We start from the raw sequence: 26,344 nt of genomic DNA, 5'->3' as shown, positions 1-26,344 counted from the left end.
ACACACAAATGTATATATAAATATTTTTATATGTGTGTGTATGTAAATATATATAAATGTGTGTTCTTTCATCTGAAGTGAGACCATATATATATATATATATATACACACACACACATATACACAAACACATATATTTATATATAAATGTGTATATATGTCTGTGTGTGTGTGTGTGCTGTAAATACTGTAAATGTTCTTTTATCTAAAGCGAGACCCGGAAGCTCCCTCCTCCGCCAGTGCGCTGGGTGACTCTAACCTTTGAAGAAGGTAAGCTCTGTGTCCCCTGCTCTCTCTCTTTCTTTGCGTCTCTTCTCTTCTCGAGCCTTGGCTCTCGCGAGACTTGGGAGGCGGAGGGGGCTGCTTTTGCTGCTGGGTCTGGACCGGGAGAGCGATGGGGAAGAAGCACAAGAAGCATAAAGGGGAGAAGTACCCGTATGAAGGTAGGCCCCTCCCTTCTGGAGGAGGAGGAGGAGGAAATTTGGGGTGCCTCTGGGGGCTCTTGGGGTTCTCTCTCGGGGAGGGGCCCTCAGGGGATACTGGGGCTCCTCCTGGAGAACGAAGATGGAGGAGCCAGACCTGGGATCCTGGAGTTGGAAGAGACCTCAATAAGGGTCCTGATCCAGTCCAAGCCTATCCTGCCATGCAGGAACTCCCAATCAAAGCCTCCCCATTGACAGATGGCCATCCTCCAAGGAAGGAGACTCCACTCCACTGAGGAATCCACTGTCAAACAGCCCTTACTTCTTCCTAATGTCGAGGTGGAATCTCTTTCCCTGCAGCTTGCATCCATTGCTCCCTGTTCCCTGGAGCAGCAGAAAACAAGCTCACTGCATCCTCAGTGTGGCATCCCTTCAAGTATTTAAACATAAATCGTATCACCTCTTAACTTTCTCTTCTCCAGCAGAGGAGCCTCGAGGAGCAAGTGTGTGTCCACCCTCCTCCAACAGTGCCATGCGGCAGCTAACAAGGCCAATGCGATTCTATGCTGGATCAATAGAAGTATAGTGTCTAGATCAAGGGAAGTAATAGTGCCAATGTATTCTGCTTTGGTCAGGCCCCACCTGGAATATTGCGTCCAGTTCTGGGCACCACAATTCAAAAAGGATGTTGAGAAACTGGAGCCATGTGTCCAAAGGAGGGCAACTAAAATGGTGAAAGGTCTGGAAACCATGCCTTATGAGGAACGACTTAGGAAGCTGAGGATGTTTAGCCTGGAGAAGAGAAGGTTAAGAGGTGATAATGATAGCCCTGATAAATATTCAAAGGGACGTCATACTGAGGAAGAAGCAAGCTTGTTTCCTGCTGCTCCAGAGAACAGGACTTGGAGCAATGGATGCAAGCTAAAGGAAAAGAGATTTCAGCTCAACATTAGGAGGAACTTCCTGACAGTAAGGGATGTTTGACAGTGAAATACACTTCTTCAATGGAGTTTAGTGGAGTCTCCCTCATTGGAGGTCTTTAAACAGAGGTTGGATGGCCATTTGTGGTATGCTTTGATTGAGAGTTCCTGCATGGCAGAATGGGGTTGGACTGGATGGCCCTTGGGGTCTCTTCCAACTCTAGGATTCCTCCACTGCCTGACCTTCTCTCCTGGAGAAAACTTGGCAGCAGAGCACTCTTGAAGACATTTCACATCCTCCTGAGGCACCCAAAATCCTTTGGCCCCCAAACCGTATGTAGTGCAGGCCTGATCCAGTGGTCCCCAAACTGTGCCCTTTAAAGAGATTTTGGACTTCAGCTCCCAGAACCCTCAGCCATGTTGGCCAATAGTCTGGGAATCTGGGAACTGAAGTCCAAAATCCCTTAAAGAAGACAGTTAAAGAAGGGCCACTGGGATAAAGCAAAGGAAAATGGTGCCAAATAACTGTTTGTGCTCACCGTAAAGGCTGGATGGATGAGATAACAGAGGCAGGTCAGTACTTCCAGATTACAGATTTCTTGCCTTTCATCAAGGGATGGTTCCTTTTTAAATCTTAAACTACAGTACTTACATTGACCTGAGTATATGTTATATACAGTAGACAGAGCTAAGCTTCTGCTTTTGACTGCCATGGCTGCGTTTTATGACTTGACTGAGTACAAACTGCATTTGTACTTTGAATCCAAGTTTGCAGCTGTCGAAGAAAAGGGGGGATTGAGAAGAGGATAGAGAAACTGGGACATTTTTAAAAGCAGATTAAAAAGTGGGATGATAATTAATATTGGAGGGTATGAGGGTCTGTCACAAATAGTATCTCTCCTGTTCCATAGCTTTGGGATTTCAGACCTGACAGTAGAAAAGATACTTGGGGAACTTGCTTCTGATTTCCAGCAAAATTGCACACTGGATAGAGACGAAGCTGAGGTTTTTCTGTGGTCTTTATAGGCCCCATACAGACAAGCCAAAATAAAGCTACTTCGGGCCACTTTGGAGGTATGCTGTTTAAATGTTGCATGCGTCCTAAGAGTCCGGAAGCTGCGCCAAAGCTTTGCTCCAGTCCTTAGGACTAAATCGTGACTTTGGCATGGTTTCCGGACTCTTAGGACGCATGCAACATTTAAACAGCAAACCTCCAAAGTGACCCAAAGCAGCATTATTTTGGCCTGTCTGTATGGAGCCATAGTTTCCAATGGGGATCCAAATTATTTTGTTCTTGTTGTTATTTGCTGTCAAGTTAGTTTTGACTCATGCAACCTGTGAATGGAAGACCTCCCAGTCAGCATCACCAGCCCTTGCAAACAGGGCTGTGCATGTAATGCAGTCTTTTCTCCTGCTGCCTTCCACTCCATTGGCACCTTTTCTGTTGAAGCATGTCATCTCATGATGTGTCCAAAATACAACAGCCTCAGCTTAGACATTTTGAGTTGTAGCAAGAATTCAGGTTTGATCTGATCCTGGACTCATCTGTTTGCACCCAAAGCAAAAAAAGGTATTTTAAATTAATCCATTAATAATAATTTGGGTCCAAATCAGAGTTTTATTGCTCGGCCTTAATATCCTTTCTCGTTCTCAGAGAACTTGGGGCCGTTGAGGGCAGAGGCGACTGAGCAGCCTAATATGAACTTTTGTTTATACAATAAACATGCAAACTGAGGCTGTATCTAGACCCTCAAGGCGTTTTCCCCCCTTAAAACCCATGCCGAGTGTAGAGAGCCAGCATCATGTAGTGGTCTGAGCACTGGACTAAATACGAATTCTGGAGACCAGGGTTCAAATCTCCACTCAGACTTTGGAAACCCGCTGGGTGATCTTGGACAAGTCACACTCTCTCAGCCTCAGAGGGCAGTAAAGGCAAATGCCCTCTGGAGACTTCTTGGACTGCCATTTTGCTGGCCTCTTGAAAAGGGTGAAATGCCAGCCCTACAAGTCTGGAGCAGTTTAAAACAAATTTGGGTGCCTTGCCTCAATCATCATTATTTATTTATTTATTTATTTATACTGCCCTTTCCACCAAAAGGAGGGATATCAAACATTTAGGTAAGGAGTACTCCGAGGTGGTTTTGCCAGTGTCTTCTTCTTATGTCAGGTGAATTCAGCACAGAAACATGCCTCAATAAACCTTTGGGTTTTTAAGCTCTTTGGGACAGGGATGTGCCCCATTACTCTTTTATCTTTAAGTGTAGGGAGACAGTGGCCCCATACAGACAGGCCAAAATAAAGCTGCTTTGGGTAACTTTGGAGGTATGCTGTTTAAATGATGCATGTGTACTAAGAGTCCAGAAGCCGCACCAAAGCCATGATTTAGTCCTAAGGACTGGAGCACAGCTTTGGCACAACCTCCGGACTCTTAGTACGCATACATCATTTAAACAGCCTACCTCCAAAGTGATTCGAAGCAGCTTTATTTTGGCCTGTCTGTATGGGGCCAGTGCTAGAGGCAGTCATAAATACATAATGATCTTAAAGTCTGTTATAGATTTTAATATCATGAGTTATAAGGAAAGAGAAATACTTCTTTCTAGTCATCAACTGACTCCATTAAAATCTGAGCTATCTTCTGACTTTGTCTTGTGTTTTCATTATGGTCCAGAACACACTGAAGAAATAATCCAGTTTGAGACCTCTTTAACTGCCTTGGCTAAGTGCCAGGGAATCCTGGGAACTGTAGCTTTCTGACAGAGAGAAGGTTGAATGTCTCACAAAACTACAGTTCCCATAATTCCCTAGCATTGAGCCAGGGCAGTTAAAGTGGTTTCAAACTGGATTATTTCTGCATTGTGTTTTGGACCCATCTGTTATATATCTATGTAATTTAATGTTAATAACATTTAAAATGGCACAGGGGACAATTGACCTTCCAGACATTGTTGGACTGCAACTCTTATCATTCCAATAGCGCCCAGAGCATAGTTCTTCCATGTTACTTCTAAAGCTGAATTAGGTTTCATGTATTTTTTCCCCCAAGAATATGTAGAAAAACCCTTAAAGCTTGTCTTAAAAGTGGGAGGAAATGAAGTTGCAGAACTTTCCACTCAGACCACAATACATGATCCGTCCCTATACGACGATAAAAGCGAACATGAGAAACACAAAGACAAAAAGAGGAAAAAGAGGAAAAAAGCAGAAAAGCAAGCCCCTGGAGAAGAAAAGGAAAAAAGGAAGAGAAAAGGAAAGGTATATTTTCATGACAGTTACTCAATTTGCTTTTAAATGTAACATTACTTTCTTGTATACAATGACCATCAGGATGATCCTTGATTGTCAAGAAAAGACCCAAGATGTAATACAGGAGGCTGAGTGAGGAATTGGCAAAAATCAGGCAGAGGAAGCTTGCAAAAATAATAAGCTCCAGGAATCCAATCAGGTCAATCTAGCACAAAGCTCAGAACTAGAATACCTCCTTTGCTTGCAGAGGATCCCAGCAGGGGCTGAGGAAAACAGCATGGTCATTTACTTATGTAGAAGATGGAGCAAGCTTGTTTTCTGCTGCTCCAGGGATTAGAACATGAACCAATGGGTTCAAATTACAAGAAAAGAGATTCTACCTAAACATTAGGAGGAACTCTTCCTATCAGCTGTTTGACAACTCTTTATAGATTGCATCAGAGAGTGGTGGGCTCTCGAACTTTGGAGCTCTTTAAACAGAGGTTAAATGGGCATCTTTCAGGACTTTAGTTGCTTTTGCTGTGTATTCGTGCCTGGCAGGGGGTTAGACTAGCTGAACCTTGTAGTCCTTTCCAACTTCCAGCATCTGTAAGGCCAGCTATAAGCCAGATTAGATGGAGAAATAGTTTTGACCTGGTATAAAACGGCCTCTTATGTTGCTGTGGATCCAAACCTTTTGTTAAATATCATGAATAATGTCCAGGATTAGTGCATCTTCCAGTAGGTGGAGACAACACATAAAAAATAGTTCCCGAATATTCTGCATAGATGCTTAACATTCTCATAATTAAATGCCACTTCAGTAAGAAAGTGACAGCCAGAAACATGCAACCATTTCTATGGACATTTTGCAGAACAACATTGCTTATTGTTTATGTCCTTAGGAGGATAAAAAGAAACGGGATAGGGACCGCGGTGAAAGTGAAGGAGAAAGAGACCTGAAATCTCAGACTCCTGTAAGACTGGAAATGTCACTGGAAAAACCACTGGCAAGCAGTTTAGCAAAACAAGAAGGTAAAAAAAAAAGTCTTGTTTTGTTTTTAAATGTGTTATATGCTTTGTTTTGCTTTCTTTTTAAAATTTATGATGTTAGTGGATTGAGGGCATTGTTGTTGGGGTATATGGATGGTGTATAGATCCTGAAAATAAATTTGAGGGGGAAGTCACCAACAGGATTCCAGACATTAAGTATACCATAATGTTAGACCGCTGTTCCCAGAAGCTCCAGCCAACGTGGCCATTGGTAAGGGATTCTGGGAGTTCAGTAACGTCTGGGGATTCAGTTTCAGAGATCACTGCATGTAGAGCTTCCATGCAGAGCAGCTGTGACTGGGGTTCAGTATGTGAGCTCACTTGCTACCTTCTCTAGCTCAGTCAAAGAAGAGGAAAACATAAATTCTGGAGCAGATTAGAGCAAAAGCTCTGAACCTTCTTGCTGAGGAACAGACATGACTGTTGGGTGGAGGGACTTCCTCCTCCCAAAGGAAAGGAGGGAGTTCTTGCTACTTTGTATGATCCCAAACTTTGGACCAAATAAGAGGACCAGGCATCTTAAGAAACTGTCTTCCACAGTTGGAAACGTAACCGCCCGTTTCGGGCGGCCTGCACCCGCCCCTTTCCCCGGTGTATCGGGGCCTCAGCTGCCAGAACAGCAGCCTCCAAGGCCCCAATCCGCCGCTTTTCAGGCCGCGGGGAAGCAGCAAAAGGCCGCTTCCCCGCGGCCTGGAAAGGGGTGTCCTTGGGGCTTCAAGCCCCAAGGACACCCCACGGCAGCCATGTAAAGGCTGCACCCAGTGACACAAATGGCAAAAGGAGCTCCATTTCGGAGCTCCTTTTGCAGCTGGGGAAAGGGCGCACTATGCGCCCTGGCGCGGCGTGACGACATCACGTCCACGCTGCCCCGTATAGAGGCGGCGCGCTCATGACGCCGTAATGGCGGCGCCATCTACATAGGGCACCGCCATTTTGTATGGACTGTTTCCATACTAGGGTTAGAGGTGTCCGGAAGGGACACCCCTTCCTAACCCTATTACGGACCCAGTCCGTACTTTAAGGCCCGTGTGTAACGGGCCAAATTTTAAGATCAACATCATGTTCTTGTTGAAGACTATGTGCTTGTTGAACAACTATGTGGAACTGCAGCACTGTTGTGTGATTCAGGAGCTCTTGAATGTTTGATTTCTTTGGTCCTTTTTGTTGCTTCATTTATTTCTAATGCCGTCTTTTTGTCTTAGAAGTGGAACAAACACCACTTCAAGAAGCCTTGAACCAGCTTGTCAGACAACTGCAGAGGTATGTTCTGAGCTTTTGTGGTACTGCTAGTAGGAAATTCTAAACATTCAATACTAGAATAACATAAATTGCCATCTTTCTCGGTTGGATCTTTCTTTATAAGTGCATTGTGCTAGTTTGCTCTGCCAAGCTAATGCATACAGCTATGTGCTTAAGTTGATGATTATAGGTGGTCCCTGTATTACCTTCATTTGATAATCACTTTTTAAAATTAGAAAGCTACTGATAATGAGGCTGTGTTTCATAAACAAACTACACTGGAGTAGTCATGGAATGTTTTACAGTCAGCCCTCTGTATCCACAGATTTTTTTATCCATATATTCAACCATCCATGGCTTAAAAATACTCAAAAATAATATAAATTCTAAAAGCAAATCTTGATTTTGCTATTCTATATAAGAGACACCATTTCACTGTGCCACTGAATTTAATGGGACTTGAGAATCCATGGATTTTGGTATCCACAGTGGGTCCTGGAACCAAACAGCAGCAAGTACCAAGGGCCCACTGTATAGATTTTATGGGATCTCAAGTGAATGTAGCTTTTTGTGGTCTAGTATTATCTTGTTTTGGAGGGATTAAATTTCCTAATTGGAGGCATTTGTCAGAACTATTCTAAAGTGAACTGTTGAAGCCTTCTAAATAATTATTCATCTAACTGACTAGAGGATATACAAAGCTTTGCGATAATTACAGCAAAAGATTATTCTTTGAAGAAGTTGTGTAATTGAAAAGTGTATGTCAGGATGAGTGTGGAAGAGGACAGAAGGCACTGGTTGAAACAGACATTCATTTTGACAAGCCTAATTGTTGTTTAAGCACTTAGTCAGAAGTCATTGCCAGTATTCCCAGTCTGTCAGTACAACATGGTTTGGTAGAAACGGTTTGTATAGACTTGGATACCTTTTCCTGTGCATATCCATACTTAAAATATAATCTTACATAATCATTTGGCCTGGATGGACTGGATGAATTGATGTCTGCCATTTTGTTTTAGCTTGTCCTTGGTGTGACTTGGGCTACTGGTGTTTGAAGGTCCTTGCTCTACATAATATATATATTAACACTCTTTGTGGTTTGGGAGATGCTATCAGTTTTATAAGAGGTCCCTCATTTGAAGGTGAAAATACTATTTTGCAACCATTCAGTGGCCTCATACAATGAGCTTCCTTGCCATTGATATTATAATGTGCCTTTGAGTTTGAAGGGGAAGCAGAAAAATGTGATAGCTGTGGTTTGATTTATAACTATCAAACACATTTTAACAATAACATCCTAGCAAAAGCTGGGGCTTGGAGCGGAGGGGGGAGGGATGCTTCCAGGCAGTACCTCTTCAACTTTAAAGAAATGCAAGATTGGATTAGGGCAAAAACTATCTCTTGTTTCAGCTCAGTTTTCTGGTTCCTTTTAAGTTGGAGTCTTCTCTCCTATTTAATACTAAACTCTGTCTGTTCTTTGTTATAGAAATGAAACATAAAGGACTCTTCTTTTCATTTCTTAACAGAAAGGATCCAAATGCTTTCTTTTCATTTCCTGTGACTGACTTTATTGCTCCCGGCTACTCCATGATCATTAAACGCCCAATGGATTTTAGTACCATGAAAGAGAAGATCAAGAACAATGGCTACCAGTCCATAGAAGAACTAAAGGTGCTTTTAATTTATATTTCAACTGCAGAGAGGGGATTAAACACTGACACTTGCTGGTACTAGCAATTGCATTGTACATTTTTAAAAAAATATATTTTATTCATCTTGCGCCTGAACTTTCATAGTTTATGAACACACAGAATCAAAAATGGGCACATCTGGCTTTATGAGTTTTCCATTCAGTTTCTTTAAAGAAAGCCTTTGAGTGTCTTCAGTAGACACTTTTTAATGTTAACTTGTAAGGTGTTCAAAAGAAAATGTGCATGTGCACACATACATGTGTGCCAAGTGGGGGAAGAATGAACAGCCAAAACATATTTTAATAGTACTTGACGTTCTGAAAAAACTATAGATTTGGAAAAGCATGTTCATAAGGAAAGAAAAGACAATCTGGTTATTAGTTTGCCAGGGTAACAGATAATGGTAATAATTTAGTGACTCTTCACCAGTGTGTTAGTGGGTTTATGTAGCTGCCACATAGACATACAAAAATGCAATGCAAATCACAAAAAACATGTAATGATGTTTAGGTTTTTTTTGTTTGAGAATAGAATTTAGGGTAAAACCTTAGCATTTAGTGGGATATAAAATGTCTGCATCTCTTCCATTTCCATTACATTGTTGCTGTGTGCCTTCAAGTCATTTCTGACTTAGGGCAACACTGAGGTGAACCTGTCCTGGGGTTATCTTGGCAAAATTTGTTCAGAGGAGGGGTTGACTTTGCCTTCCTCTGAGTCTGAGAGAGTGTGACTTCCCCAAGGTCACTCAGTGGGTTTCCATGACTTAGCAGGGATTTGAACCCTGGTCTCCAGACTCACAGTTCAGGGCTCAAACTACTACACCACACTAGCTTTCTTGCACTTGTTTACTTCTAGAATAAAATACAGTGGGCCCCTGGTATCTGTTGGGGTTTGGTTCCAGGAGCGTCTGTGGATAAAAATTCCAAAGATGCTCAAGTCCCAATAAATACAATGATGTTGTTAAATGTTGTGTCTTATATAAAATGGCAAAATCAAGGTTTGCTTTTGCGAATTTATATACAGGTGTACAGTATTTTAAAAAATATTTTCAGGCTGTGGATGGGTTGAATCCATGGATACGGAGGGGCTGACTATAGTGCATTGTTGCAACAAATATTGTGTATGTTCTTGGTTTTGCTTTGTTTTTAACCAAGCGTAGAAGTGAACAAAATTCAGCTTGTCTCTTTGCTGTCTTTTACCACTACTTATTACATTCCAGTCTCAACCCCACCCCACCCCAGAGCTTTCTGTTTGTATGTTTTAAAGAAAAACATAAGACCTGTATGCTTCCTTTATTACTGTTTCCAACCTGACAAAAACAACCCTGTGATCTCCTGGGAGAACTGTCTGTGATGAGTATTCCCTTTATCGGGGCATTAATACCAAAGTGTAAGAAGTCAGATGTCTGTCATCAACATCTTTGGCCTCAGATCAAATCTGTCATCTCTAAAACATGTCAGCTGCTGGCCTAGTGCTTTGCAAGGTAATGCCTAAGGAAAAGGGTACTAAATCCCACACGGAGGTTTGGCCTGTCACTCTGAACAGCTTAGAGGCAGCTCAGAAAGTAAAGGCATGGTGCTTCTTTCTCCATTATGCTTTCTCTTCGCCTGTCCTTCTGTTACATCTACCATAGTAAGACAGATTGTAGTTAGAGGTGGAAGGTGAGGGTTTTGAAACGTTCTGTGCATTCTCTCCACACACCCACACTCACTCAAAACTCTGCTTTTGAGCTCTTAAAAATGCCGTGACGTTTCTGTTTAGAAACTAGAGAAGAACTGAGTAAGAAACTGGAGATGAACATTTTCAAGACTAATGGTTCTGAAACACTGCAGTGCTTCTTTTATTCTGGTGAAGGAGAAAAATAAATGGCACTTCTTTTTCTAAATGCTAGCTGCTTCAACACAATTAAAATTTCTAGATCTTGTTCATGTGAAAGGAAAAAAATATCTAAGCAAACATTCCATGAAGTCACCGATCATATGTCTTTTTTTTTTTTTCTGGATACAGGACAACTTCAGACTGATGTGTACTAATGCTATGGTGTATAACAAACCAGAGACCATTTATTATAAGGCTGCAAAAAAACTTTTGCATTCAGGAATGAAAATACTCAGCCAGGTAATTATAGTAAAGAGTAAAATGCTTTAGAGGAGTTGTGGCTTGGAGAGTGTGTGGAATTTTACTGTCAGGTCATACTTTTTGTCTTTAATATTGAAAAGGGGGGGGCTTTCTTTGATGTCTTCCTTTTTGATTTTTGTCAATGTTAAGATACTGTCCTGATCCAGGATAATTTTATAAGTAATTGGATAGTATGCAAGAAGTATGAATTCTTTACCTCCTTGATCATAAAAGAAAGGCTTCAGTCATAAACTAAATAGTACATCCAGCTGAACTAAGTTTACTCGCATCTGAATGGATTTCCTTACAATTCTGCCTTAACATTGGTTTCATGATACTTTGCAAGTACAAAATTTAACTGTTGCTTTGAAGCGAAGAATGTAACTCTTGCAAATTGGCACAAGGGTTTAAGGCAGCCTTGTTGATGCTCTCTCTACTCTTCTTCCAGAAACTCTCCATGCAATTCTTATACACTTACTCCATCTGTCTGTCTCTCCCTCCCTTTCCTTCTCTCTTTCTCTCTGGAAGAGTTTGGAGGAGTTGTTTTGGGAAACTAAGGGGCTATACAGACTGGCACTTTGTGCCAACCTGTAGGTGGAGCCACGGCTCAGCCTCTGCACACTGGACACCATGACTCCACTCTCATTGTGTCATGACACTGCGCGCCCTTCTAGATGCCATGTGGTATCATGGTGCAGCTCTGGTGCTGCATCTAGACGATGCAGCGCCGAAAGGGCATCAGAAAGCTGTGCCGCCGTGGCTATGATGCCCTTTAGAGGGCATAAAAAGAAGCCACTTTTTGCAGCTCCTTTTTGTGCTCTCCGGAGGTGGTTGCTGTGGCACCAATCCAGCCACTAGATGCCATCCATCTGTACAGCTCCTAAGCTCCAAAGTAGACTGTAGTGACTGGCCATGTTGGGTGGAGAATTCTGGGAATTGTAGTCCAGAAGGTAACATTTCCAAACTGTTCTTGTTACCTAAAAATAAGGCATTTGATTCACAAATGTCCACTCTGATTAGGCAGCTTTTCAATTGTAGGGGGAAAACGCAAGTGAAAAAAATTGGAATTACTGTTTTGTTTCCTTAGGAAAGAATTCAGAGCTTGAAACAAAGTATTGACTTCATGGCAGACCTTCAAAAAACTCGGAAGCAGAAAGATAAATCAGGTCTGCAGTCTGCTGGAGAAGATGATGATCGTCTTGGAAAAGAAACAGGCTCAATGGAGACGGATCTCCGAGCCTTTAAAACTCCCATCAAAGAACACAAAAAGTGATTACTCTGCAAGGGCTAAGTATTTCTTTCATTTCTGTGAAGCAGAAGCAGGTAATCACTGGTAGCAGTTTACCTAGATAGCTGTAAGAAGTGATTCAATGAATTTGTGTGGGAGAATGTATCAACAACTACTATTCATAATGGTTACATTAAACCTGCATATACAGAAACATTTACTGGGAGCAACAAAAGTCCTTGCTGGAGAGATTTCTAGAAGCATATACAGGGTTCAACGATGTAAGACTAAGCCAAAAATTGAAGTTGCCAGACCTCCTACCAAATGAAAAAAATCAGGTGTAGAGGCAGTGGGAGTATGCAGTGTTGGTTGGCACTTCCCAAACGTTCATGTGGTGCTTTCAGGAAGCGATATTCATTGCTTTACTCTATCATTCTTTTTTTCTCTGAAGAGGAATGTCCAATGAGTTGATTATTTTGTCAGTTTGTTTTGTGTATCTTTACTGTGTAGTCCCAACTTTGGAAGTGGGGACATGTCAAGGATTGCTGTACATCTCCTGGATGCTTGGTGTGCATTTGTAGCTTCAGAGTTGGAAAGAAGGCTGTCTGTTTGCCAGGCTTAGCATAGCACTGTTCTTGCCATAGCAGATGTAGCAAGTGTATTGGATAAAGCCTGGATGTATAGTAGGGCACTTAAGCCAGCAGGAAGCTGAACTAGATAGACCAATGGTCTCATCTGGCAGTGTTCTTGTGTTAAAATAGCTTTAAACTCTATGGTTTCTGGAATTAGTGGCATTTTTTGCTAGTACTGCAAGCAGCTAACATAATAGTAGACATAATATTAAGTGCCATAAAGTAGTGCTGTTCAAAGTGGTAGTCTCTGAACCAGTGCCAGTCCCTGAGCCATTGTCTGCCAGTCACTGGTGAGCTTTCAGGACAGAATAAAACAATTGTTTCCAATGGGCACAATATGACGCCAGTCCCTGGCATACTGGTAAAAAATTAATTACCAGTCCACCACACAGAATAGTCTGAGGAATGCTCCCATAGAGGATGCAATTGCACTTGTTTCCTACTGGTGGGCTTCCATAAAGCATTTGAAAGGCCACTGAGTATACAGTGTTGAACTAGACAGACCTTTGGTCTAATGTGTCTCTCTCTGGCTAAATTTGCAGATAGAAGATGATGGCATGCACATTGAAAGAGGTAGATTGCTGACAGATGATTTTCACTTCACTATCAAATGTATATTATTCCTCTTTTAAACTAAGGAGAACATGTTATTGAACTGCACATATTAAAGGACAGCACATTTTTGATTTAGTGAAACTTGGTTTTATTTGCCAGCCTTATATACTAGGCTGGGCATTGTAATGCATATAGTTTTTTATCTGTTTTAATATTTTATTTTAATTTTTTAGGAAAGAAAAAGATCTTCTTGAAGAAAAAATAAGAACTAATAATTTAGAGAAGGAACAAGAACTAATTGAACGTATCATTAAAGAATCAGGAGGAAAATTAACAAGACGGCCTGCTAATGGTCAGGTAAATAGAAGGATATGTATGACTGAGAAACCTTCAAGTTGAACACATTTGAGTCCCCTTGGTAGTGATGGCTTAATATCATTAAAAATCTAAATCAAGTCTCATAATAACCATTAATTGAAGTGATGAGCAAAAGAGCCTGCTAAATTATGTATGGCTCTCTGTCGTACTAGCTTTTCAGACTGGGCACAAGAGACACGTTTTAATGGCTTAATCTTTTATTTCAGTGTGAGTTTGAACGAAGAAAACCTGATGGCACAACCACCCTGGGACTTCTTAATCCAGCAGAAAATAACACAGGGGGTAAGGCTTGGAATGACTAATTTTAACCATCTTTTCTGTTAGTGGTGTATATTACCAGTGGATTTTCTGCACTTAGCAGAGATACTGAAAAAGCCTCTGGGGACTGTACCACGCTCATCATGAGTTTTCCTTACAATTCCCATGGTCCATACGTTTGTTTCCAATCTGTGTTTGAACTTAATGTGTTTCTGATTGAAAAATTAGCCCACTCAAGTGCAAAACAGTGTCTTTGATTGGAGTAGCTTAAGGGAATAGTGACCCAAAATCTTGGAACATTCTATGCTAGTTTTTTATTACTGTCTTGCTGAAACATGGAAGACTTGTTCCTATATAGCAAAGATCAGTAAAGTGAAGCCCTCCAGATAGCTGCATTGTCCAGCATTCGTTGTCATTGACTGTACTAGAAAGGACTGATAAAAGTTGCAGTTCAATGTCATCTGGATGGCCACTGTTCCCCATCCTGATAGAACAAGAAGATCTAGGATAAATGATTTTCTGGTAGGATTAAGAGGGGTGGTGTTCGTCAAGTTCCAGGGGTCCAGGTCTAAATTCCACCCACACCAATTAACTGTGGATTGTGCGCATCCAAGGCTGAAGCCAAAAGAGGCTAAAAGGCCACTTCTGGTTGCCAAAAAATCTTCTGACAGGAAGGCCCAGGGGGTGACCTGTGCCTCACTGTAATGGAAAACTCTGCTTTCTTGGGGCTTCCTGGAACACAGCTCTTTTTAAGTGAAAAAATCTATCAGTGGGGGAATTGGGTGGGGTCGGGGTGTAATGTTGGGTGTGGGCTGTGTGCAGCTTAAAAACACATCTTCAGAGAGCATCTGTGTCTGGCATCTTCACAGTTCTCTGAAGATGCCAACCACAGATGCTGGCGAAACGTCAGGAAGAAACTTTTCTGGAACATGGCTACATAGCCCGAAAAACCCACAAAAAACCATATGAACTGATTTACAATCTAGTTGTCCATTTACTTGAATAAGACAAAGAAAGTTTGGCGGGGTCCTCAGTATGGCTTGCGGATGCAGCTATTTCTCCTGAAGATCCAGCCTTTGTGCTTTGGGCCAATATTTTTAAGAGAAGTTCAAATATTATGGCACTGAACAGATTAAAAAACCCTAGTGACTGAACTATTAGCCATACAAACAGTTTAACTTCATGGTTGTGTGAAGTCTTGGAATATATAACAGCATTTAAATCAGGGAAAATGTATATAGATAAACATCTTTGTTTTATGGTTGCTGATTCCTGGGGGGAAATTCTTAGTGTGTTTTAATGGCATTTTGTTCAATCAGAGACTAGTTGGTTTTTAAGAAAATATTTGTCAGGATTTATTCTCACAAAGATTTGAGAAAAAATCTTGCAGCTATCCCAAGATTTTATATATGTTGATACCAATACAATGAGGTTTTGTTTTTTGTTTTTTTAATTTTCAGTTATGTAACTTTTTCTTGTTCCTATGTCTTTCTTGAAATATAGATCTTGGTCATAATTCTGTGAAGCTTGGCGTGACAGCTGGAAGACTTCAGTCGGGTGTGAATACATTACAAGGTTTCAAAGAGGACAAAAGGAACAAAGTAACTCCAGGTAAAATCTGCTGCTACCCTCTGCTTAAAAAATCTTCATTTCTTAGAGGAAAGAAATGGGTCGCCATAAGTCAGAATTGACTTGCAGGCAAACAACAACAACAAAGCAGAAACAAATATTGCTGAAAGGATAACATTTCATGAGCTGACAGGTATTAAAATGAATGGTCTGTTAGCCAAATATATATTGGATTTTTATTTGTTTTTTTAACATATGTAACAGTTGTAGTGAAGTGCTTAAATGACTATGCTGACTGGTTTACTTTTATCGGAGTTAAATATATCCACAGCATTCTCTCTTAGCTGATACTGACACCTGAAACAAGAGATACATTTCATGAATGATAGATCTTCACATAGCCTAATTCATATAAGAATTGAAACAACTAACTTGAGGCTTTTAAGAAATCTACACAATGGCAGAGAAATGTTTTTATTTAAATGCTGGGACATTGCATGCAACCATGCTCCTGTTTAACTAATTTGGATTAGCAGAAGCAACGTTTCCTTCAGCTTGGGCCATGTGTTCTGGTTAAATCTGAGTTGAAAAACTATTAGTAGAAACATCACTATTAATTACTCAATAGCTGTTGAATTTAGCTCTGGTATGCTATGAAATTAACAACTGAGAAATGTGAAATGTTCAAAGCAAAAGTGGATAGAATCAGGTGCAAGTGATTCTGTTCCAGTGGAGGGTCACAAGCAATGCGTTTGCACTGTGCAAAATTTGCACAAATCAAGTCAGATGGAGAGTGAAACAGAACAGTAGCAATGCTAAGCACACCCTTGTCACTGTCACCAAACCCAAAGTTCCACCCTCTCAACTGACAGAATACTGTAATTGTGAAACCAGTATCTTATTTATTAAACAAGACCCAGAATGTATTTTCTGTCTTCCACGAGGACAAATGCAATTGGAAGAAGAGCCATTTTCTGGCATCAGTAGAACTGGCTTCTAAGAGATAGAAAGGGTCTTCTTTACTCTGCCCAGAAAAGCAGAAGAGCTTCAAAGCAATTGGAGGTCTAAATAAAAAGGCAGTACTTCTTCTTCCAATGAGTAGTAAAGGTCTATGAATAAAAAATCTGTTTCTAAAAGCTTTCAGTGTCAGTACTCATGCAGATTGGATAACCCAGTTCGTTTAAGGATGTTTATCCCTGTCTTCCTCTTTTTCATTAGTGATGTACTTGAACTATGGCCCCTTTAGCTCTTATGCACCAGCATATGATTCCACATTTGCAAATATCAGCAAGGATGATTCAGATTTGATCTACTCCACTTACAGAGAAGATTCTAATCAAGGAGGTTTTAAGTAAGTATTGAACAAATGAACAAGACTGCCTTTGGTTTAGAGACTGATTGCTCACCTAAAGTGGAAGCTACATTCACATTTTGGAAAACAGTACTTTCCTGTTACTAGCATAGCAATATTAAAGGAGAAAACACTTGGGTTTTTCTATGTATTTTTAAATTAATGGCTATTGAGAATGGTTGCAGTGATAAGATTTCACCCAAGTGCAGACTTTAATATCGTATTGAAACAACATGAAATCCAAAGATTTAAACTAGTCTGTATGTGTTTAGACTTGTTAAATATTAGCTAAGTTTATCCAGGGTACATTGTGGATTTTTGTTTGTTTTGTTTTGTTTTTGACAAGAATTCTAAAAGTAGCCTTGGATGCCCTACTCAATACTTCTTTCTTACAGACCTCATCCCATTTTTTACCCATCACCTTCCTCTGATGACATGTAAGAGGAAGATGGAACAAAGATGGTTATGTAGGACACAGATGAACTGGGAGTGCCCTAATTTAATATAGAGCAGCCTTCTCCAGCCTGATTCCCTCCAGTTGATTTGGACTACAGCCTCAGCCATCATGGTCAGTGGTGAGCAATGAATGGGATCTGTAGTCCTCTGAAAGGAACACAGGTTTGGAAAGACTGGCATAAAACATAAATGAAAAGCAGATACAAAGAATAAAGCTGAATGCTCCTGGCACTAAAGTACTGGGTTAAGAGTTGATGACACAGTTTAATCAGCTGACCAAATCCAATGTTATTTTCCTGAGGTCTGAGTCACCACCTGGTTGCCTGGAGGGCCAAAAGCAGCCAAATAACCTGTGAAAAGCAAGCCTGTTGTCTCCCTTCTCTCCCCCCCCCCCTTGCTAGCCATTAGATGGTTTATTGTAAATCAGTTGGCATGTAATTTTGTTCCTTTGATCTTTAGCATTAATGAGTTTTTGGCAAAGTCTCAGGAGTACCCATATGTAATGGCTGACAGCTTGCTGGATGTCTTGACTCAAGGAGGGCATTCACGTTCACTCAGAGAATTAGAGATGGTGAGACTATTTTCCTTTGTTCATTACTGTTTTGTTAGGCATCTGAAAACCCATGTGTTCCCCCAGGAGGTCACTGCACAGCCTTGGGCATACAATCATAATAGCCTTGCTTTTTTGCAGTAAATGATTATATAATGCACAGTAGGATATGAAAAACCATCAAGGGATTAATGTTTTTGAACTATCATAAGGTATATATTGGGGAAAGTAGGACCACACTTAAAAGTGATATTTTGCACCTTTTACACAGAAACTTTCTATAGTTAATTGACTTTAATTGGTTCTAGCTACTTTAACTATTGAAGAAGCCAATAATAAGCACCATTTTCTCTAGAGTAGGAAGAAACCTTACCTTCTCTTTACAGAGAGACAGAGGGAGCAGCCTTCGCCATCTCCCTTAAATACTCTGGCAGAAACTATACCCTCCCAGGATGTTATAGTATCTTAGCCTGTCACTTTAGGGAAAAACTTCAGAAATATGAAAAATTATGTACATTTTATATTTAAAATAAACCCTTGGCTGGTTTCTGCTGGAACTCCAGGTGAAGCTTTCACTGAGAGATTTATTCCCTGCAGTGAGGATTAATTAACTCACTGGATATTCTGTATTTTTCATATAAACTGAGGCTGCAATCTAGTTCACATGCTACTCAAATCCCACTGAGGACTGAGTGAAGCTGGATTTTTACTTGAGGTGATATGGGAAACCGCAAAATTGTTATATTTTTCTGCACCATTTAGGCACTATGGAAAGCCCACACTGACAGGGAAGATTTGAGCAACCTAAGACCTTAATATTGACTTTCTTGAATTATATGAAGGATCAAATAATTTTTTTATTTTGATATATCATAATCTTTTTCATTCATTTTCCAGTTACAGCCAGCAGAAGAAACTGAAAGCCCACGTGCAAGGGCTGATACGTCCAAGGACGTAGAGGTAATATACATGTAAAATGTATTGAATTTTTAGACAGTGCAAGGGTTAGAAGCCAAACTGTAACAATGGTGGGTTACATACTGCCAGGTAGCGGTGCTCTCCTGCCGCCGCTGCTTGCAGCATCCGGGAGCTGCAGCTGCCACACCGCGGGGCTCCTGGACTCGCGCTCCTTCCGGGGCCAGAGAAAAGGCGCACTATGCGCCGCGGCGCGGCCTCAATACATCACAACTGCGCCACCTCGTGTGGAGGCAGCGCGGTTGTGATGTAATCATGGCAGTGGCCGTGTGGAATGGCCGCCGCCATTTTGTGCACGCTCCGTGCATACTAGGTTTCGGGGGGGTGCGGAAGCACCGCCCCTTCCTAACCTTAGTATGCGCAGAGTGCGTACTTTCTGGTGGTTTATAACCCGCCAATGATGTGTTTCAATAGGCCATATGTACCAAATCTTACATACATATAAAAGGAACAGTTACCTTCTTGTTATACAGCATTAGAAATTAACAGGTAGCTCTTTTAACCTTCCCATTGTGGGGCAGAAAAAAAATCAGTTTGTAATAAAAACAAGTTGTCTTCTTCAACAATATACCAGTCAGTTGTTCTGAATGTTATGGTGTTAGTGCTGGTGTTCATCTTTACATGAATGTTGTAGGCCTGAGGGCAGGGAATCACCAGTTCAACAATTCTTAAGCTGCTCTGGCAGAAGCGCAGGGTATAAACGCTCTAAATAAATAATAGATAAATAAATGTTGCATTTGTTCAGAGAGAAAAACTTGCTTTAGTAAAAACAAGGGGAGCAGGGATGAACTTCTGTAAGATGGACCAGTTATTGGGCCATATTCAGATTTTACTTGCATTGACAAGCATTTCTGAGCGCAAACATGTCAACAGTTTGTATTGTAAAATGAACTAAACGACTGTTTAGTAAGTGAAGACTTCATAGTCTCAAAGATCATACTGTCTTGCAGGATATGGGCACAATCACTCCTGTGAGAAATAGGAAGCAGGAGACTCCTGAGCATTCCAATTCATAGCACAAGGAGTGGGGTGGGATTCTGGAGTATGGTCTTTAAGCTCTCCCTTGTTGTTGTCAGCATGTGCTAAGGGTCATAGTCCAAACATTAGATCAGTTTACGTAATATGGGGATATTTGCTTAGTTTTAGATATCTACACTCTAAATATATATTTTAATAATAATAATAATAATAGGTTTTATTTATATACCGCCCAATCACTGGGAATCCGAGCGGTTTACAATAGAGGGGATAACAGACAGTTCCCTGCCCACAGGCTTACAATCTAAAAGACACGACACAAAAGGAGAAGGGAATGGTGAGGGGGGGAGGGAATCAGGTCCAGCATTATTCTCTCCCTCTGAGGCCTGGACCAAGGCAGATGGACCGGAGGGAGGGCTCTTCTTCTTCAGGCTAGCCCCTGATGGAACTGGGCCAGTCTACTCTCTCCCTCAGAGGCCGAAAGATGACAGGGAGGGAGGAGCCTCCTTCTTCAGGCTAGCCCCTGATGGTACTGGGCCAGCCTACTCTCTCCCTCAGAGGCCAAAAGATGACAGTTGGGGAGGGAGGAGCCTCCTTCTTCAGGCTAGCCCCTGATGGTACTGGGCCAGCCTACTCTCTCCCTCAGAGGCCAAAAGATGACAGTTAGGGAGGGAGGAGCCTCTGTCTTCAGGCCAGCCCCTGATGGTACTGGGCCAGCCTTCTCTCTCCCTCAGAGGCCGAAAGATGACAGTTGGGGAGGGAGGAGCCTCCTTCTTCAGGCTAGCCCCTGATGGTACTGGGCCAGCCTACTCTCTCCCTCAAAGGCCAAAAGATGACAGTTATTTATTTAACATATATACTGCCTTTCTTCCAAAATAGGACTCTCTCAAAAGCAGGGTTTGGCAATTCTAGTAGGTCCAGGAATCATTTTTCTGTCCCTGGGACTCTCCAGGGCACATGGACTGTCAAAGACATTAAAAGGGGGTAGGGATGGTAAAACAGAAGTCAACTTCTTTTGAAAACCACCTTTTAAAAAATATTACACTCTACAGACTGTGTAACAGTAATCTGTTTGAAAGGTGAATTGCCAATCCTGGAGGCTTCCAGGAGGCAGTTTACTCTTTTTTACCTGAAAAATTGTGATCCTGGAAGAGTTGTTGGGAGCTGCAGAAACAGGCTTGATGGCCAGATGCATTTCCAGAGCATTATTTTGCTCACCCTATATCGACTACAGTGCTTTAAGATATCTATAATATTTGTATTTCCCTTAATCAGAAAGAAAAGAGTTGCCAGCAATTCCCTGCTTGATTTTGTTATTTTATACATATTACTCTTGCTCATTTTTGAGAGCATGCATTTGCTGCCATCTACAGATTGTGGAAGCTGATCCTGCCAAGTTTGACTCCTCTCTCAGTAAAGAGAGGCTTACAGCCCTGAGAGCAGTAACCAATTTTGGGATGCCTGTGGAGGAGTTTGACTCGGAAGGTGAGTTAACAGTTCAGCTGTTAATTTGGACAGTTTTTAGTATGCTCCATCCAAGCTAACATCTTCCTGCAACTTTATTTTATTTAACAGAAGCTGAAATCTTCCAACGAAAACTTGATGAAACCACAAAATTGCTTAGGGACCTTCAGGATGCTCAGAATGAACGTCTGAGTACAAAACCGCCTCCTAATATGATTTGTCTCTTGGGCCCATCTTATAAGGAGATGCATTTGGGTAAGTATGGTTCCCATGGTACACAAAGACTGCATTCCTCTATCTGCTTACCATGGAGTAAACTACATTAATCTCCATGCACCTTGCTTCTGAGCAGATATATAGAGACTGTGCTGTAAATCTTTTAAAGTTTGGGGAGGGGGGGACAGCAAAGCAATTCTGTATGTTCATCTCTTCTTAAGAACTATGCTAGCAATGGTTTTTTAAAAAAATCAGTGCTTTGTAATATGACTATAGTCCTTTGAAAAGTTGGATGTGTGTATTTATTTAAAGCATTTTGACTGAGAAGATATGACAAACTGTTGCTGGTCATTGACCCTAACAATTAAAGCAAAATGAATAAGGGGATGAGGAAGAAAAAGCAAGTGGGTTTCAGCTGGATTTCTTCCTATGCCATTACCCTCCGCTGGTGATGGACACAGGTGATGGTGGCGTCTTCAATAAGTGAGCAGAGGAACTGGGGTAACCATACCCTCTGAATATGGTTGGATTGTCTTGTATTATATCCATATGTTCATACTGCATGGGCAATTTACACAGAGTTCAAATAAGCAAAGTTATAGAATTACTTCAGTGTATTATTGCAACCTTTTCAGCTGAGAGAGTGACCAGTAATCTAAAAGAGCTTGCGCAACAAGTGGCTCCAGGTGATATTGTGAGCACATACGGAATCCGTAAAGCAATGGGGATTTCCATCCCTTCATCAGACAACACAGACAGCTTTGTTGACTTAACAGAAGGTGAGTAAGCTCACTGAATTTCAGTAGGTGCCCTTGTTTGTTTGTCCAGATGAACAGCTTGCTACTAGGAATTATTCTCATAGCCTGGCATCTAAATCTACTTTAACAGATGAAACTTAAACATGGTAATTGCTCATTATAATAATAAAACAATTTCAGATTCTGAGTTTAGTGCCTCCATGTGTTTGCTGTTCCTCAAAGGAGGACTGCTCATTCATTCTGATGTATTTTTCCAGTTGTGAAACTAGGAGATTTAATGTAGGTTACGCAGCATTTAGCATCTATGCAGTTGTGTACACTTAATTGTACAACAGTCAGTTAGCTCCCTACTTGTCAAGTCAAAAGTGAGAGGATCATGTGTGTGCTTGCAGAGTGATTGGGCTGCACCAGGGGTAGCACTTAGGCAGCCTGTGAGAAAGCACAACTACATATGTAAAGATTTTACACTAGGCTGTTGCCCCAACAGGATTCTCAACAAAGGCTGCAATTCTTGCTGAGATCCTGCATTGAAAGCTGTATGTCTGGCCCCTATATATGCTACCTCCTAAAAACTCACCTTGTAAGCAATACACACACACCTTGCAAACATAGCCATTACTGTGTCATTGAGTTGAATCCACACTGCAGAAATAATCCAGTTTGACCCCACTTTAACTGTTTTGGCTCAGTCCTGTGCCAAACTGTAGTTTGTTGTGGCACCATCAAAGGAAGGCTAAATGTATCACAAAACACAAAATTCGAGAGCACTGAGCCATGGAAATTATTATTTTTGCTGTGTGGATGCACCCATTGAAGGGCAAGGGGATCAGCCGAGACATGTCCACCTATTTTCCTGGAGCTGGACACACTACAAAAGGCCTTGAAAGGTTCTTGCAGAAAGCTTGCTTAAAAGAAAGTGGTTTAGTCACTTCATTGTCAGCAACAGCCAAAAAAGTAGGTTACAACAGCATTGCATTGGATTTATGTTATCGTGCTGGCCAATTGGCCGTAATAAAGTATTTAAAGTATTTAAGGATTTATGTTATCATAACTTGCTACTAGGATTGTTGTGTACACCTTCAAGTTATTTCTGACTTAGGGTCAGAACTTAAGGCAAATCTATCATGGAGATTTGTTCAGAGAGGGGTTGCCTTTGCCTTCCTCTGAGGCTGAGAGAATGTGACTTGCCCAAGATCACCCAAGGGATTTTCATATCCATGTTGGGATTCAAACTCTGGTCTCCAGAATCATAGTCCAATGCTCAAACCAGTACACAACACTTCCTCTTGCTAATGCCCCATAGCCATTTATCTGAGTGTAACTCTCATTTAACTAAGCCTGGCTTACTTGTGAATATACTAATAAATGTTTGCATTGTGAATTTATGACATTCTCATATATTTACACATTTTCTTAGCTATAACAAATGAAATAATGCATTTTAAAAACTTTTTTCCCCCTCAGATGTGGCAGAATCTCCAAAAGCTACCATTCTCATTGAGAATGAATGTGAACCAGTTGCTACATAATGCTACTCATCGTTTTAAGGGTGGGTTTTTGTTTTGATTTATTTTTGCCCCAATTAATGCATGCTTGGGCATTTTTTGTATATTTAACATGTTAGGAGTGTCTGTAGAATTTTTCAATTCTTAATAAAATCTTTAAAATGAGACTTAGTGTTGTTTTAATGTAATAATACAACACAGAGATCTTTGAGCAGTGAATTGCTTGTGTGAGGCAGTAAAGGCAGGGCTGTGCTAGTCTTCCACAGCACTGTTTACATGCTGGAGTGAAATGGTCTTAAGCGGAGAGACTAGTAAACTTTATTTGGGATAAGCTTTTGTGAACTACAATCCATTAAAATATGCATCAAATAAAAGTTGTTAATTTTTTAAAGTTCCACTAGATTCTTGATGCATGTTCAGCCCCCAGAAATCATTGCAAGCTTCTGGAATAAGCATGGTTCTAAAAGGTACTTGGCTTCTTCATGTACAGCTTAAGAGCAATGCTTCCCTCTCATTCCTGGAAGGTAAGGCAGGGTTTGTGAACATAGTCCCATTCTACCCTTCAAATGAAGAACACCAAATCAACTTCCCACATCTTAAAATTCACATAAGTCATATCTTTATATTATGTGTTGCCATCATTGTCTAGGGCGTGTTAAGATTGACTTTAATGATGGTCACTAATTTTTTAAAAAGTCATATTTGAAAGTTAATCTATAATTAATATGCCAGAAATGGCAGATGCTTCAGTTTCAAAGTGAACTAATATTTCACCCATTCCACTGGAAACCAAGGTGGGTAGTGATATCCCTAGGCTTGGGTGAACAGCAACTTCTAGGATACTCTGAAAGTAAACACACACTTATAACTACACTTGTCCCTCCATATTCGCTAGGGTTAGGGGCACAAGACCCCCATGAATATGGAAAAACCACAAATAACAAAAACACCATGTTTTTACCTGAGACACCTCTCTAGGAATCTCTAGGTCCACCAGTGCAACTCTGTGGTCAACAGACATTGACCATAGAATTGCACTGGAGGAGCTACAAATGCCTAGTAAAGTATTCTCTCTAGGAATCTCTAGGTCTTTCAGTGCAACTTTTAGTTGAAGTTGACCATAGAGTCAAATATCCGCAAATATCAAAGCCGCAAATATGGAGGGATGAGTGTATATTTTACTAGGAAGGAGAGTAAAATTTAGATCCTTACCTATCATAGCAAACTATCTCAGCTTGTTAATAGCAGTTAACCGTCTAATTAAAAGATTGTATGTACAGCGCTGTGTAAATTTACAGCGCTTCATAAATAAAGGTTAATAATAATAATAATAATTAAAGCAGGGATCAGATAATATGCTTTCATTGTCCAGAGGTTTCATATTAACAGCTAGAGTGAACTGTGTAATGTCATTAGAAGTTTTCTTTTTCTTCCATTGGCTGCAATTCTATATATCATGGTCCATGTTGTGTAGCTTTCTCCATAGTTAGTTTAGAGCTGCTATGCAACCCTCCTAATAAATGGTAAACATTCATATCAGGGCACCAGTAGGAGTGTCTTAAGGCACACTGAACTCTGCTGATGTGCACTGACAACTGTTGTGCGTCAGTCACTTTGCTGGCTTCCCCATGTAGTAATGTCACAGCAGCCCCTAACTATGGATATTGTGAATCTGCTCGATTCTATTTCCAACAGACATAAGTCCCATACTGGATTGGCAGCCTTATTTTGCTTAATAAGGTTCCTTGAATGAGTTTTAAGTAATATAAAATGATCAAGCATCAGAAATATCCTAAATATCTTATCCATCATACTCAAGTTAATAAGGAAGCAGTTAGCTTAGACAAACTACCAGAAAGTCCATAATGTGAACCGAAACAATATTTAAAATTAGTCCTTTAATTTCATACTTTTAGGTTTCTGTTGTTTGTATACCACTGGATAACTGTTACTAAACATAACAAATAGTTACTAAGTGTTAGACCAGATGAATCCATTCAACTAGACCATTCTAACTTCTATATTTTATTTTAAAAAACATGTAACAAATGCACAATAAAATAAGAATGGAAAGCAAAATATATTCCAATTCATATAAACTTGCAGACATAACAAAAGGGACAACCACAAATATTTTATTTTAATACTATCCAAGTCTAGTCTGTCTTCTAGTTTCTAGTGTGACCTATACTATTGTGTCAAGACTTTGCAAAAGTCCTAAGTTGACAGTAAGACCTCCCTAGAAAAGATTTGTTCCTGTCATGAAACGAAACGTAGGCATTTCTGCCTCTGGGCACATTAATTACATAGTAATTATAACAAAACACAACAGGAATGCATCCAAGGCAAAGCATATTGAAAAAAACTTTGCAATCACACTCCAATCTGAAAAACCTTTTTAAAAAGGCTACTTATTGCAGCCCTCAAATGTGGAAAAATGCTTGTAACCAATTCCATCAACTTCAGATGGATTTCAGTAAAGTTACTCCAGAGCAGGTGATTTGTGAAGTCTAGTACTGCTCCGTTAGGTTCACATACATTTATTTACTAAAAAGCATTCTGCAAAGTCATATGCAAACAGTAGCGGAAACAACATTTCAAACATGTTTCAGTATAGAGTGCTTCAGTGTAAGGTAAATTAGTTCTTTCCCTTAGGTCCTATGATATGCCCAATAAAAATTAATTCTGTTAGTCAGCATGAATCATCAGTGGTCAAGAGAAAAGTCTTCTGTTGCAATCCTGTACACATTTGCATGAGAGTAAGTCCCATTATTCCAGCAAGACCTGCTTCTGAGAAAAGCAC

The 26,344-nt window shown here is 40.6% G+C and overlaps 1 protein-coding gene across 1 annotated transcript; it reads left to right on the top strand.

Moving 5' to 3' along the window:
* Nucleotides 1–317: 317 nt before the first annotated feature.
* BRD7 (bromodomain containing 7) lies at nt 318–23,708 on the top strand. The gene is made up of 17 exons (XM_042438377.1): nt 318–443; nt 4,389–4,597; nt 5,473–5,602; nt 6,823–6,880; nt 8,386–8,530; nt 10,558–10,668; nt 11,756–11,937; nt 13,317–13,440; nt 13,668–13,743; nt 15,223–15,330; nt 16,507–16,639; nt 17,555–17,666; nt 18,543–18,605; nt 20,972–21,083; nt 21,174–21,317; nt 21,914–22,057; nt 23,501–23,708. Exons 1-17 carry the CDS (start codon nt 395–397, stop codon nt 23,563–23,565), a joined length of 1,965 nt encoding a protein of 654 aa, XP_042294311.1. The 5' UTR covers nt 318–394; the 3' UTR covers nt 23,566–23,708.
* The last annotated feature ends 2,636 nt before the right edge of the window (nt 23,709–26,344 follow it).

This window comes from Sceloporus undulatus, chromosome 8 (assembly GCF_019175285.1).
Source record: "Sceloporus undulatus isolate JIND9_A2432 ecotype Alabama chromosome 8, SceUnd_v1.1, whole genome shotgun sequence".
Lineage (NCBI taxonomy): Eukaryota > Metazoa > Chordata > Lepidosauria > Squamata > Phrynosomatidae > Sceloporus > Sceloporus undulatus.
Note: the sequence above shows the minus strand (reverse complement) of the source record. Positions and strands in the feature narration are given on the sequence as shown.